Here is a 14,397-nt window from a genome sequence, read left to right as displayed (position 1 = left end):
TTTATTAATTAAAATTTTGAATTAATACTTACATTGATTTAAATAATATAACTATTGGTGAACACTTCCAAGAGAGAATCAAATAATCAAATATAGGGATTGAACTTCACTTTATCAAAATCTCGAACAACTCACATTTATATTTCTCACTGTAACCAACAAAATATATAAATATGTTTTCAAGAACTTAAGACCAAAGGACGTTAGATTTTTTATCTTTTTTTTCTGTAGAAAAGAAAGATTTGAACGTCTTTTTTCCCTTTTCCTCTTAAATGGAACTCAAGCCAGTGAACAAATCCACACCAGGATTGAGAAGAAGAGTAACACAGGCCTTAAATTTGACACAAACACATTAAACTTGGAATATTTATTTAATACTTACAACCGTCGTCATTGCGTAGCATCTGTGCATGGCTTGGCCCATTCATCATCTGAGGCCTGGATTATCCCAAGCAGCCAAAAATATTAAGATAAAACTATACCAACAACAAGGAGTTTCTCATTCACTCATCTTATACCCATTCATCCTGATTCCCAACCCTTAGACTACCTAGAAAAGAAAAAACTCACTTGCCTCCTCCACCAATTCACTTCACTTTGTTCTGGATTGAGCATAAAACCCTTCCAAGATTACCTTCCAGCACCTTCTTCGTAAATATCAATCCCGTCGTCTTGAGCAAACACCCCACCTCCAAGTAATGTATGCCAGACAATATGCTCCCATCCGTGGACACCCCTCCGAACAAATCTAGAGGTAATGGCACGACCATGGGAATGACTTATCTGTCCATTAGTAGATGAGGACTCATGCAGGTTGGGGAAATACTTCAAAATGCCCTTTCCTGACTGGTCAATTATATCCATGTCATATTCAGGCAAGAGTGGTCGACCAACGACTTCGACATGACACACACTGTATCATACATTCAATACCAATGGAGGGTAATTAGAAGATAAATAATAGTACAAAATAAAAAAGGTAACAGTCGAATTGCACAAGAGATTGTACAAATGGGATTCAGTAAGAATATAGAGCAAAATTTAGTCCAAATGTCTCTATGACAAGGATTAGGTCGATTAACATATCCATGTACTACACAGCACCTGGACACTTCTGTTGAACACAGAGCAATAAAATGTCCATGTGATAAAGAGGAAAAAAAAGAGGTCCATCTCAAATGCCACTTGTAGTTCTAAATCAGTTTTGGTATGCATGAATCAGCAAGTGGAAGCAAAATTTTTATTCCTTGAGACACTGAGTTCAGAATTTGTTTTAATAGAAAGATCCTACATCTTTTTCACTTAAATTAAACTTGCAATATGGGGACATGGGCTACCTACAACTTTTTAATCACATATGCAGTTCTATGCTTAAGGGTATAATTTGATGTTTCTCCAAACTAATCAATAACGGTTGAATTCAAACTAATATTCAGCTAATAACTACACCAATTTGTGTGGTTTCAATTACGATCCAATATTCAAAAACTCTAAAAGCAAATACTACTCCCTTTTCAGTGAATCTCTTGTTTTCATATGCTAAACATACACATAACGTCACCATTTCATTAAATTATTATGTCAAGTCACAGAGATGAAAACTTCAGTATTAAGGATCAACAATATATAATTTTGACCCACGCCAGAATATGCCATTACTAAAAGGAAAATGAATTTTGAGGCTTTATAAGAACTAACCATAAGTAATATAATCCATCTGCCGCCTGTCTTTGTACTCTGCCCAAGAGTTCAACCTGCAGAACCCCACCTACGCAGAAAACAGGCTCTGGAAGCTTAAATATTTGCAGTGTATTTTCCTGTAATCATACAATGAAGAAGAAACCCATAAGGTACAAAAACAACATGCTACCTCATAAAAAAGAAAAGTTCTCAGAATTTGGATGCCAAAACCAAGGAATGAACATTCTTCATCAACTGTCAGTGGGAGGAAGGATTTAATAGCTTATTAAATTGCAAAAGATCAATATTAAAAATGAGACTTTCTTTTGGAAAAATGCATGGAGGAATTAAGATGAACGATGAGAGCTAATTAGCTACATATGACATAACGAAACACTTGTTCGTTCCATTATGACATGACAAAATGTGAATAAACATATATTAGCTTACTTGGGTCATTGGAAATTCTGGCGAGACATAGGTCCAAATAAAATCATCAGTTTCAGGATCATAATCAACAGTTGAATCATTTATACTCGAGTATATAGAAACATTTTGATGCCCCATTTTAAATCGAACAGCCCTTGATGAATATATAGGGAATTCATCCTGAAAATATGCTGATGCAGATAAGATTATCAGTTAGTAAAGAGATGTTCAAGTCCAAAAGTATTCGTGTAATTAATTATTCATAGGGCAGAGTTGGGATAAACCTAGGAATGGTTGAATATGAATTTCAGAAACAACACATAGGTTGGAGACCAACCCATATGTTAAGGTCTCAGGAACATCAGGATCTCTTGAACCTAAACTGGACCAATATGACGCTCGATTGCGGAACCTATCACCAGGTTCCAGTGTATTTTCAATACTTTCTATAGGATTATTATCAGTGGAGGATGCACCAATGGCCACTGCAATGCAATCTGTTCTAGTGACAGGGTTAAGACTTTTAGCTAGGAGCAAATAGATTCGATGGAACTTCTGTAGGTGTTCCCATTTTGTAATGCTGCTAGACCCAACAGCTGAAACATCAATCATGCCCTTAACTTCAATAAAATGGGGAGCACCAGATAAATCGGGAAACAATCTCAAGCAGAGCTGCTTGCTGAGACTATTCTCAATAACTGCAAAAAATTTAACAGAACATTCAGAGACAAGAAAGAAAACATTTTGAAATCAAACAAATCTTAAATGTGGCGAACTAGATGCTATGGGTTCTAGGACCACAATTACACGTTGCAATTATTAGATAGTTAGATTAGGTTCATAAATGCATGAAGGAGAGTCCAATGACATGCTTACATATCCTCATAAAGGTTGAGTTACACCCTGTTTGGTAACCATTTGGTTCTTTGTTTTTAGCTATAATTTTTTCAAAATTAAGCTTAAAAACTCCTTCCACCTCTAATTTTTTTCACTTTTTATCTACTTTTTGCCAAGGTTTTCATAATCCAAGCAAAAGTTTCAAAACTAAAAAAATCCGTTTTTGTTTTTGGAATTTGGCTGAGCATTCAACTCTTGTACTTAAAATATATGCAAATCATTGTAAGAAATCTGAAGAAAATAGGCTTGATTTTCAAAAACAAAAAAGGAATTGGTTTCTAAACCAGGCTTTAATTACCTAAAATTAGAGAATACAGTCTTGTGATTGCAGAAACCATAAAGATATTATCCCTTAAAACCATAAAAAATTTCCAAACCAACATTATCTCCCAACATATAATACCCTGTAACCATGTGATCAACTTATCAAATAATTTTAAAAAAAAAAACTTCCTCCAAGAAACACTTTACAACCTCTGCCGAACGATTAAGAGAATATAAATGAAAGAAAAACAGATGCCTAAATACAACATATTGTTCAACATAACTCCCCGGTTGCCAAAATGAGCAAAGAAAATCTGATGTACTGAGCATTGAAGAGATAGTGAGTGGTTACCAAACTGACGCCAAGAACTTGTGACTAAGCAAACATGTACAAGGTCAGATGGATCATCCAAATAGGTAAAGATCTTGAAGGATAAATCAGCCCCAAGCCGTTGTAAAAAATCACAGCAGCTATTCATTTTCACCGGTGTCTAAGAACACCGAACCCTTAAATCATTAAAAATTGCAAACTCAATCAGGAACAAATAGTGGGAATAAATCCTAATACATCAACACAATACCAAAATAAATACGCAAAATCAAAATGTTTATCCTATTATGCATAAACTAATCGCAAACAGAAAAAATCTCCCCTACCCACAAAAACACCCCCACACCCGTTCCCCATCAATTATGCAATCAAAGAGAACCCCACACAACAAAATGACATCTTTTGGAAGAAAATGCAATGATATTGAAGAGAAACAACAAATTAAGGTGTAAAGGCCCATCTTACAACGGAGAAAATTTGGTTGATGGGTTAAATGAGGAAATGGAGGAAGAGAAAAAGAAACATACCTTTTGATGAGAAGTAAAGCAAGAGATGGGAATGGAACCGTAAGAGGATGCGAATGGGAATAGGAATTGTTTGGGGTTGGAGTCGGAGATATGGGAGAGGAGAAGAAACCATATCATTTGCATAAATAAAGGAATGAATGAATCAAATATTTAATATTATTTCTATTCCAATGATCCTTTTTCTTTAAGTGATTTTTTCTTTCTATATCTGTTTTTGAGTTAGACATTTGTGAGTATCACAATTTGACCTTACCATATAAGCTATGTATTTCAAACAGTTGTAAGTCATTTTTATCTTAACAACTATATTTTCAAATATAACATAAATAACTTAAATATTTACGAGATATAGATTTTTATAGGGAAAATTGCATCTAATGACAAAAAGAAAGAAAAAACGACACGTATCATGTTTCTTGCTCCTGTTTTATGTTCCTTCTTTTTTCAAAACAAGAAACAGAAATGTGTTTGATAACTATTTCTTGTTTCCTGATTTTTTTTTAATTTTTTTATTTTATTTTATTCACTAATTCAATTAAATGTCAAAAAAAATATGTTCTCCATTAAACATAAAAAAAATAAAATCATCAAACCTAGATATGAAAGTCTTCTTGTAATCTTATAAAGAAGCAGATGAAGATTGAGATCTAAAGAATAGAGTCGACGAGAGAAAGACGAAAACTCACGACGAAGAGGAGGACCGAAACTCACGAAAAAAAACATAAAAACTCACGGCTAAAACACAGATCTGACAAAAACCCACAAATTTGTCGAAAACACAATTCACGCAAAGAGGAAGAATAAAACTCAGATTCAACGAATATGAAGGCATCGTGTAGTAGAGGAGACGATGAGAGGCTAAAAGGAAGATAACGAAGACTATGAGAGGAAGACGAAGAAGATGGTTATTTGGGAAAGATGATGAAAATAAGAGTAAGAGGGAATAAAAGAAACCACATGGAGAGTGGTTATTTGGAGAATAAGATGGAAATAAAAGGAAGAACAGATAATATCAAAAGAGGAAAATGGAAAAGAAAAATAAAATAGAAAAAGAATTGAAAAAAAAGGAAAAGGAAACCAATAAAAAGAATTGAAAAAAAGAAAATGAAATCAATAAAAACAATTGAGAATAAGAAAAAAGAAATCAATAGAAATAATTGAGAAACAGGAACGAGTGAAACTACTATTTTTTTGTTCCCAATAATTCTTTATAAAATGAAAAACGTTTCTACTTTTTTTTAGAACGAGAAACATTAAACATTACCAAACACACCCGTTTCTTAAAAAATGAGAACAGAACAAGAACGTTACCAAATGAAACATAATATATCAAACGGTTATCAGATGACTATTAGAAGGTTATCTGTTTTTAAATTTGATATTTTTACAATTTATAAAATGTATTGACATGGACCTTATTATCATAATTTTTTTTACTACTTTTGTAAATACTTCTTTTTTATTATTAAAAGTTTGTAACTGTAAATCAAAATTTATCATTAATAGAATATAAAATTTTACGCCCTCTCCTAAATACCTTCTAAAAAGTCAATTCAATCCTAAACATTAAAAAAATGTATTTTAAGATATTTTTTATACACAAGGTTTGTTTTGTTTATTTGTATTAAAGTGCCTTGTGAATGTGAAATTACAATAAAAAAAAAGAAAGAAAAAAAGACCAAAAATACTATATGAATGGATGAATTGATAGTTTTGAATTTTCAGCCTAATAAAAAATGAACCCAACTACAAATTTTGAAATCTAACAATAAAATTAAAACAAAGTTCAAATTCAACAGCAAAATTAAATTTGAGTATTTTGATAATGACTACATTGAAAATCTTAAAATTTTAAACTGACCAATAATCAGTTTGTACTCTTACATGATTGGGTCGGTTTGAAGAACCGACTATAGTCAATTTGGTATCTTTTAGTTGAAAAATCAACTTCCACTAACTAACGTTCACTTCTACTACGTTGAGACCAAAGTAACTCAAAATTTAAGTATTACAACTTAGAAACTAAATTGAAAAAATTCAACGATAAAATGTTGCAGGTTGAAACTCAATAACTAAATAAAAACTAGACCCAAAATCTAAAAGTAAAAAAAAAAAAAATCTATCGTTGTTATAAACCTACCTCACTCTTATATATAAAAATCTTGAAATATATATACATTACATATGACTTTTGAAAGCTGGAAGTTTACACATACTACGACCTTTATGAATGAGAAAGGGTTTATTATGACTTGTTTCATGCTCCATATTCATTTATCTTATCAGTTATTAATCGACCAGTATTGATAACTCATTCCTATTCTTAATTTAAATTATCAACATGTAGTGGTTAAGAGTGGCGGATCCAAAAATTTTATATAAAAGATATCGAGCACTATATAATAAAACACACTAAAAATATTTAAAAATTATCTTAACTTTTCACTGATGCTCCAATAACATTCACTACGTTTGTAGCAATAAAGAAAAACCGACAACTTTGGTTTGAATCCTTGACTTTGTTGCATTTTTTTTAAAAAAATTGTTAGATAACAGTGTTTTATCTTAAATGAGTTTTTTTCACTCTTTTTAAAAAATTATCTTAGGAAATCAAATTATCTTTCTCCATTTTAGGAAATCATTGAAATTTATAAAGAAATTTGGTATTTGTGGACAAAAATTATTGATATTTGAAATAAAATATATTTTAGCAATTGTAGCATATAAGATTTAAACTCATAACCAAATGATCGTTGAGCAAAATAAAGCTAAATTAAAAATAATATTGTAATCTAACACATCAAAATTAATAATAAAATACAAAAATCAATAATGTGACCTCTTAATAAATATGTCGTTGATGTTACCTATTGTTAAGTTATAAAGTTTGTGAATTCATTCAAAATATTAATAGAACAATTTTATCATTATTTAAAAAAAAAATCAGCCTATTATGATATATATACACACTTAAATAAATAAATAAGGAAAAAAACCCAATAATTTCTACACATCTTAATAATAATTTTTTTAAAAATGATAATAAAACAAAATTTGGATTGTTGGCTTTTAGTTGACTATTTATAAGTTCATGAGTTAATATATATATGTGTATATGTTAAATGTAATGTATCAAATAAAACGTGTATGATAGTGACACATAACACTATATCATATTTAATGTGCTAACATATATTATATTAAATTACAAAAAAATGAAAGTTTAAAAAAGTATATGGAATTGTTGATTTTAAGATATGTTGCTCATTTGTTAATGAAAATTAGGACAAATAATCCTCTTAATTACATATCTTCCTTAGTAGCAATTCTATGAATTTGAGAAATCTTAATATACTTCTCTTTTTTTAGTTGAATTTTTAGTCTTTAAATTCCTCGACTTCTTATCTACCTTTTACTAATAACTTTAAAACAAAAAAGTGGTTTCTAAAGGTTGTTTTTGTTTTTGGAACTTCACTAACAATTCCAACTCCAATTAACTTAAATTTTATAAAATTGAGATTTAATTTGATTAGAGCAAGCTTCTACTTCTACTTCGGATTGGGGCTACATCCACTCCAATTTCTTCTTACAAAGTTGTAAATGATTATCATAAAATTGATCTTTATAGTAATTAAAATAATTAAGTATATAACAACATTTTAAAAAATTATAAATACAATAAAATTTGTCAAAATCTATCCATTATTTTATCACTAGTAGATTATGTTGTAGATATTGGTCTATTACTAATGAATTATGAGAGATTTGTGTACTCTCTTTCTACTCTTTATAGAGTGAGATGGGCCATATTTGACATTGTGGGTGGTGAAGGCGGATCCAAACAAAGTATAGCCAAAAGCAAAGTTTGACTATCTATGAAGCCCAATCGAGTCCATATCAATATAAAATTTGACCAAATGTGGATTTAAAGCTTGCAAGGATAACAAAGTTTAAAAAATCGATTTATCGAATAAATTTTACTCAAACATCAATGGATACTCCTACGAAAAAAACTTATGAAAATTTTTTTTATAGGTATTTGGGACGTCAGATGGATTGTAGGTAGAGTATATAGTTAACATGTTAGAGTTAGACAGTTCTGTTTGAAGCGTAGAGTTGTAAAATGAAGTTTCTCAATAAAAAAAGTAAAGAAGAAAAAAAAAATTGAAATTCCGTCGTCAATATAAACATCCCTAAAAATTAGTAAGTAACTAAGTATATTTGGTGAATCCGTTACAGATTTGATTTTCATGTTTAGTAGATTTTTGTATGATATAAATTCAGCCTGAAATTTCACATATGGATGGAAATTTATTACTATAAGACATTATCCAAACAAAATGGCCAAAAAAAGTATGAAAGAAAAACATATTTTTCCATTTCATTATTCCTCTCAAGAATTTTTGTACAACGTAACCAGTACATTTTTGGTACAATCCTAACTAAACTCAACTCAAAAAGAAAAAAAATACAAAAAACAACAACAAATCTCAGCCAAAAACTATTTCCAAAACAGAGATCTACAAAATTAAAAAAAAAAAATGAAAAAATGAAAAACCCTATGAATAGAATGTGATCATAATTTAAAGGTGGGCTTAAAATCATTAGGACAAATGAAGACAGAGTCCACAGAAAGGCCACCTTTAGTATGAGTACAATCAATTTGAATCATAGAGAATTTAATCTGTGCTACAAAATTAGGACTTTCAATACAAAAATCTCCAACTTTATACAAAACCCATTTCCCAAACTGGTTTAAATAAAACTCAGATGAAACCTTTTGGCCATTTTTATTATTGTTGTTGGAAACTGAGAGTTCAAATCTCACTGGTTTAAGTTCCCATCCATGAACTTCATCAACATCTATAAACCTTCTTCCAAATTTCTTTGAACTTTTCCCCAATTGAACCCTAAAATATACACTATACTTTCCTTTTGGTAACTCAAACTCCATTTCTCCTCCTATTTCAACCCACCAAATTTGTTTCAAATATGCCACTGACCCATACCTGTCAATTATATCAACAACAAAAAAAGAAAAAAGAAAAAAGAAAAACTCTCTTAAATATATCCAATAGGTTGTTGGTTCGATTTTTTTTTTTTAAGTTAAACTTCTAACTTTTGATCTATATGCAATATAGTGAAGTGATATAGTTATAAAGTTTATTAACCTTTTGTCATATTCACTTTTGAAATGAGAGTTTTTAAGCTGGTTAGGTTTGCTGATAACCATTTTGTTTTTTTTTTAATGTTAAGTCTATTTCTTTTTATTTGTTACAACTGTTTGCATTTTTCTCAAGAGGGAAGGAGTTAATTATTGAGTAAAATTTTTAAAAACAAAATTTTTGTTTGGTTTTTGAAAATATAGATTAAAAATAGATAACAAAACGAGAATGGTAGAGGTAGAAGAGGATTGCAGGCTTAGTTTCAAAAAATGAAAATAAAAAACTAAATAATTATCAAAGACAAAGTGATACGATTTTGATAAATTTAGAACTAAACTTTAATTATAAATGATAGGAATCAAATGGCTAAATTTGAAATTTAACTCTTTTTTTTTAATTTTTAATAATGAGAAAGAACTATATTTTCTGTAAAAATAATAATTTTATTTTAATTAAAGAAAACAAAGAAAGATGAAATTACTACTAAACGAATTTCCAATTCTAATTCTCTTTTATCATAAACAAAAAATAAGTAATAATTGCCAAATTTGTTTAGGTAGAAACAAAAAATGAAAAACAAAAAAGATTATCAAATGGATGTTGTTTATAGTTTTTGGAAATTGGGATAAAAGAGTGATCATTTTGGAGTTTTAAAATAATGTGTTAATAAGATGTTTAACAAAAACATAATATAAGGTCTGCCCAGACTCTTATTTGAAGCCAAATATGAACAAAAGAATTAAAAATGGAAGAAAAAAAGAAGAAGAAAAAATGGAATAAATAAAAGATTCACCAAAATCTAAAATTTAAAAAATCACAAACAATAAGCAAAACTTAATTATAATTTCACGAAAGAAGGTTTGAACAAATATTTTTTTCTCCAAGAAAATGATTGGTTAACTGTTAAAGTACTATTTATATTCCATAATTGGAAACTTATTCAATTTTAGTGTATAAGTTTAATTTTCTAATTATAAAAGATAAACAATGAAAATGACTATTTTTAAAGGTGGAGAAAAACAAATAAAAACATTTATAAATATAATAAAATATCACAACCTACCCATAAAATAAAACACGATAGATGTGTCTATCTATATCACGATAGTAATTTGATTGGTCTATCGCTAGCTAAAATAGATGGTGATATTTTAAAAATAATTTATCTAATTAAAAAGAGTGGAATTGTAAAAAAAAAAAAAATAGCAAATTTAACAAAATATTTACAACATATAGCAAAATTTCAAATTATATATATTAATAGACACGGATATATGTATATCAGTAACGTTGATAGACAATAATAGAAGTTTATCCGTTTCTATCACCAATAAAATTCAAAATTTTGTTGTGGTTTGTAAATATTTTAGTTTATTTTACAAAAATCAATAAAATTTCAAATATAAGAAAAAAGGATTTTTAATTAAAAAAAATTCCAAAGATAATATAACAATCATCCACCATCTTTGTTCCACTATATTATTTTTGAAATTAAGACCCATCAGCATCTGTGGAGGGGAAAAAGAAAAAGAAAAATGATAAGAAATTAAAAGGAAAAGAAAAAAGAGGAAGAATTCTTATTTAGCAACTTGCAAAAAATATTTAAAATGTTAAAAATATAAAATAAGAAGAAAAAAAGAGAGAAAAGAAATAGAGTATAAAAATAAATAATTTAATGACGCGGAAAATAAAATAGAAGAAGGAATCAATCTCCGTAGCCAACACACCTTTGAAAAAGTCCTCATCTGTCATTATCCTTTCCCTTTCCAATTAAATCCCTTTCACACTTTTTTTCTTTCTTTCTCCTTTTTCAAATTCCAAAAAGACTTTTATTTATTTTACTTTTCTATAAAAAAAAAATGTAATTTAATTTGTTCCTCACCTTGATTCATCAGTTGGAATATAATTCCAATATCTTCTATCATCAATCCCAGTAATCTTCAAAGCCTTAGATGAAATCGATATGAAGTTTTTCCCAGATTTTTTATCCAACCAAAACTCCTACAAAATCAAAACACAAATAATAAACAATCAACACCTTATTATTTGTAACAAAAAAAGGTAGAAAAAGTTGAAATCTCATATAAGAATTAAATTAAATTTACCTTAGTGGCGTGATCGAATGGACATGGGCGAGTAAGCCGAGCGAAGATCTCCTTCTTAGGGTGGGTCAATAGTGGAAGTTGAAGAACTCGATGAAGCAAGAAGATGTAATTAGAAGGGAGTTTGGATTCCCAAACGAAATCGGCGGAAGAAGTGGAGCGAAAGGCATGGCTAAGAGAAGCAAGATTGCAGATCTCAGGAGGGTCCAAGTACATCAAGACAATGGAAATACAATTTTCGGGGATGTCTTCTAGAGAAGAGCTGGTAGAAGACGATGAAGGTGGGAGATTGGTGGAGAGCTTGGCAAAGGAAGCCCCCATAAAAGAGAGGAAGCTAAGAGGGATTTAATTAATTAGAAGGGGGGGTGTGTTTGTGTGTTTATGTAATGGTAGAGAGAAATTAAGAGGATGGGACATGGGAGATTGGAAGAGGGAGAGATGATGATGATGAACAATAATGAGCATGCTCTTTTCTTTTTTTTTTTTCTTTCTTTTTTATTCTGAGGGGAAATTGGGGGAAAAAGAAGGAATATTAAAAAAGTGGAGGGGGTTTTGGAGAAATGAAATTTTAATTAAGGGGAAGAATGTAATTAAAAGAAAAAGGTAGTCTACGTAAAAGTGCATGGAATTTTTCTTTTTCCCTTTTCTTCTTTCCGTGGTGGAGGGAGAATTGTTATTATTATTTGTTTTTGGTGGAGGAGGAATTTGTATTTTTAGACCCTACGCGTCTCTATCCACTTTCCTTTTATTTATATGAATTAATTTTTTTTTACAATATTAATATGTATATCTGTACATTAATTATCATAATTTTATTTTGATGTACTATACATTTATAATTTTGCAATATATGGCTTTTATTATTTTTTAAAAGAAATGTTTTTTTTTCTTCATTTGCGTTCATCATGTCAAATTTCGACCAAGAAAGCTACCGATGATCTTTATGAGACATCAATTGATAAACTTGTATTTTAGTGGAAAATCAGAGCTTGTTTGCAAGTAAAGAGAAATAATATGAACACTAGTGCAGTGTAAATTACCATAACAATCCTTTCAATGTTTAAGTTAGAAGGATGGAATGAGCTAGTAAAGAGTATTACTAACCTCCTATTTGTATTCTTTCATTGTCTTATTTATTGGTTTCGACTTTTCTCCTATTCCTTATCCGACTAGGGTTTTCAATCAAGTTGTTTATTTATGAATTACTTTTGGGTCAGGGTCGACTAACCCAACATTTCTTTACCTATATATTGCTTTTAAAGTTTCATCTCTTTTTAACTAAGCTTAATGTTGGACTTATCAACTTTGAGTCGTTATTGATGTGCTCGACCTTGGCTTTGTCGAGGTCGACCAATTTCATCTTTCTTTTCGTTTTGCTTTTCTTCTCTTTGTTTATTGTTTGTTGACTATTTTACCTCTAGTTCCAAAATCCATACAATAACAATTTTAACATCTATGTAACATTACTTTAGTATTTTACAATCATAACATGCATATACCCAAAGCACGTATATGTAATAATAACCAAGTAGACATAATTTAAGACGAATGGGACTCAAGTAACATTATACTTTCAAATCAAATCTCATTATTGTTATTTTTTGTTAAGATAATATATTTAACTATTAATAATTTTTCTTTCTTAATGCACGTTATATATTTTCCCTACCATATAATTAAAAATTATTTAAACTACACAATAAAAAATATATGATAAACTAAAAGAAAATAGTTAACAAATAAGTTCATATTTCGAGTTTTTTTTTTAAAAAAAACAAGAAATCAAGAAAAAAAGAACATTATATCAAACATATAGTCTAAAAATCCAAAAACTAAAATGATTATCGAGGTAATTGTCAACAATATTTTATTTTAATTTTTATATAATTATGTAGTCCTCGTGATCATGAGGAGGGAGAAAAAAGTTCACATTTTTACACAAATAAATAAATAAACTAGGGGTATGTAGAGTAATTAATCCTCCTATAATTAAATTGGACCTCTTTTGTTAATTATTAGCCCCACCCTATTATATATGCATATATATATATATTTGATGGTGATATATTGGAAAATAAGTTTGCAAATATCTATTCTCGAATTGCAAATATCTTAATAATATATATATTTCTCTTCTTACAAAATGTTCATAAACTAAGAATGATGTGTGAAAATAATAAATATATAATAACAAAACTCTACTGCAATAAATAAGTGAATACAAAAATCAAAATTGGTATGAAAAAGAAATCTACAATTATCAACATTAATTCCGGGAGTTATTGATGCATGTGGGGGAAAAGAACAGTGAAAATAGACTTCTTGGAAGCTGGGGTGTATCCATAATTTAGTAAAATTTAGAGGGGTAGACACACAAGTTTTTGGAAAAATGTCTCGCATGAATCATTAAACTTTTAGGGTTATATCAATTAACATTTTGAAGGTACCAAATAATCAAATCGATTTAAATTTTGAGTGTTACGTTCAATCTACAATTCTATCCATGAAATAGTAGGTGACTGCTATTGAATACGAAAACCCTAACAAATTGAAAAGTAGGAATAATATTCTTTCGTTGAACTCCTAACGACAACCAATTTTAAAGTTTTAGAAAATTTTAATTCTGCACAATATGAGGTTACTTTCTGATCCTTTTTGTCAATGAAAGACACTAATACACATTTCACACTATCGTAGACAACTATCGTCTGTTATTGGTAAACATTGATAGATGTTATTAGTGATGTCATTTAATTATATTTTAAAATTTTTTAAGCAATTTTGTCATTTAAAACAAATTTCTTTAATTCTAATTATAAAACTACATCTTAAATTATTTCAAATGGAATCAAATTTTCATTTTTTTTATAAATTATATAATAATCATACAATTTTTTTTTAACATAAAACACATTCATAAATAAATTAATAACAGATTTTTATATTTTGAACTAATATTTAGATATTAAATTTAACTCTACAATAAATGTTTTGTTTTTAAA

General features: G+C 28.9%; 2 protein-coding genes across 3 annotated transcripts; both read right to left on the bottom strand.

Annotated features, from left to right (window-relative positions):
* Positions 1-113: 113 nt before the first annotated feature.
* LOC101207990 (F-box protein At4g00755) lies at positions 114-4,272 on the bottom strand. Of its 2 annotated transcripts, XM_004143579.3 has the most exons (6): positions 4,129-4,267; positions 3,623-3,777; positions 2,394-2,807; positions 2,131-2,300; positions 1,699-1,817; positions 114-913 (listed from the first exon to the last, which is right to left on the bottom strand). In XM_004143579.3, the coding sequence occupies exons 2-6, from the start codon at positions 3,747-3,749 to the stop codon at positions 631-633; spliced, it is 1,113 nt and encodes a 370-aa protein (XP_004143627.1). In that variant the 5' UTR covers positions 3,750-3,777; positions 4,129-4,267; the 3' UTR covers positions 114-630. The 2 variants fall into 2 exon arrangements, with proteins under 2 accessions (XP_004143627.1, XP_031741800.1); XM_031885940.1 differs by lacking the exon at positions 3,623-3,777 and having other exon boundaries at positions 4,129-4,272.
* A 4,210-nt stretch (positions 4,273-8,482) lies between these two features.
* On the bottom strand, positions 8,483-11,933 carry LOC101208233 (F-box protein PP2-A14). Its single transcript, XM_004143580.3, has 3 exons — positions 11,399-11,933; positions 11,176-11,294; positions 8,483-9,137 (listed from the first exon to the last, which is right to left on the bottom strand). The coding sequence occupies exons 1-3, from the start codon at positions 11,714-11,716 to the stop codon at positions 8,705-8,707; spliced, it is 870 nt and encodes a 289-aa protein (XP_004143628.1). The 5' UTR covers positions 11,717-11,933; the 3' UTR covers positions 8,483-8,704.
* Positions 11,934-14,397: the final 2,464 nt, after the last annotated feature.

This window comes from Cucumis sativus, chromosome 5 (genome assembly GCF_000004075.3).
Source record: "Cucumis sativus cultivar 9930 chromosome 5, Cucumber_9930_V3, whole genome shotgun sequence".
NCBI lineage: Eukaryota > Viridiplantae > Streptophyta > Magnoliopsida > Cucurbitales > Cucurbitaceae > Cucumis > Cucumis sativus.
This window is presented reverse-complemented; position numbering and strand designations above follow the sequence as displayed.

What these genes read in the sequence shown, in the direction of transcription:
- LOC101207990 (XM_004143579.3), bottom strand. Translation starts at nt 3,749, where the DNA reads ATGAATAGCTGCTGTGATTTTTTACAACGGCTTGGGGCTGATTTATCC. An exon ending in AAGTTCTTGGCGTCAGTTTG is followed by an intron (nt 2,808 to 3,622) that starts GTAACCACTCAC and finishes AATTTTTTGCAG; the next exon opens with TTATTGAGAATAGTCTCAGC. An exon ending in TCATATTCAACCATTCCTAG is followed by an intron (nt 2,301 to 2,393) that starts GTTTATCCCAAC and finishes TATCTGCATCAG; the next exon opens with CATATTTTCAGGATGAATTC.
- LOC101208233 (XM_004143580.3), bottom strand. Translation starts at nt 11,716, where the DNA reads ATGGGGGCTTCCTTTGCCAAGCTCTCCACCAATCTCCCACCTTCATCG. An exon ending in CATTCGATCACGCCACTAAG is followed by an intron (nt 11,295 to 11,398) that starts GTAAATTTAATT and finishes TTGATTTTGTAG; the next exon opens with GAGTTTTGGTTGGATAAAAA. An exon ending in ATTCCAACTGATGAATCAAG is followed by an intron (nt 9,138 to 11,175) that starts GTGAGGAACAAA and finishes TATAATTGACAG; the next exon opens with GTATGGGTCAGTGGCATATT.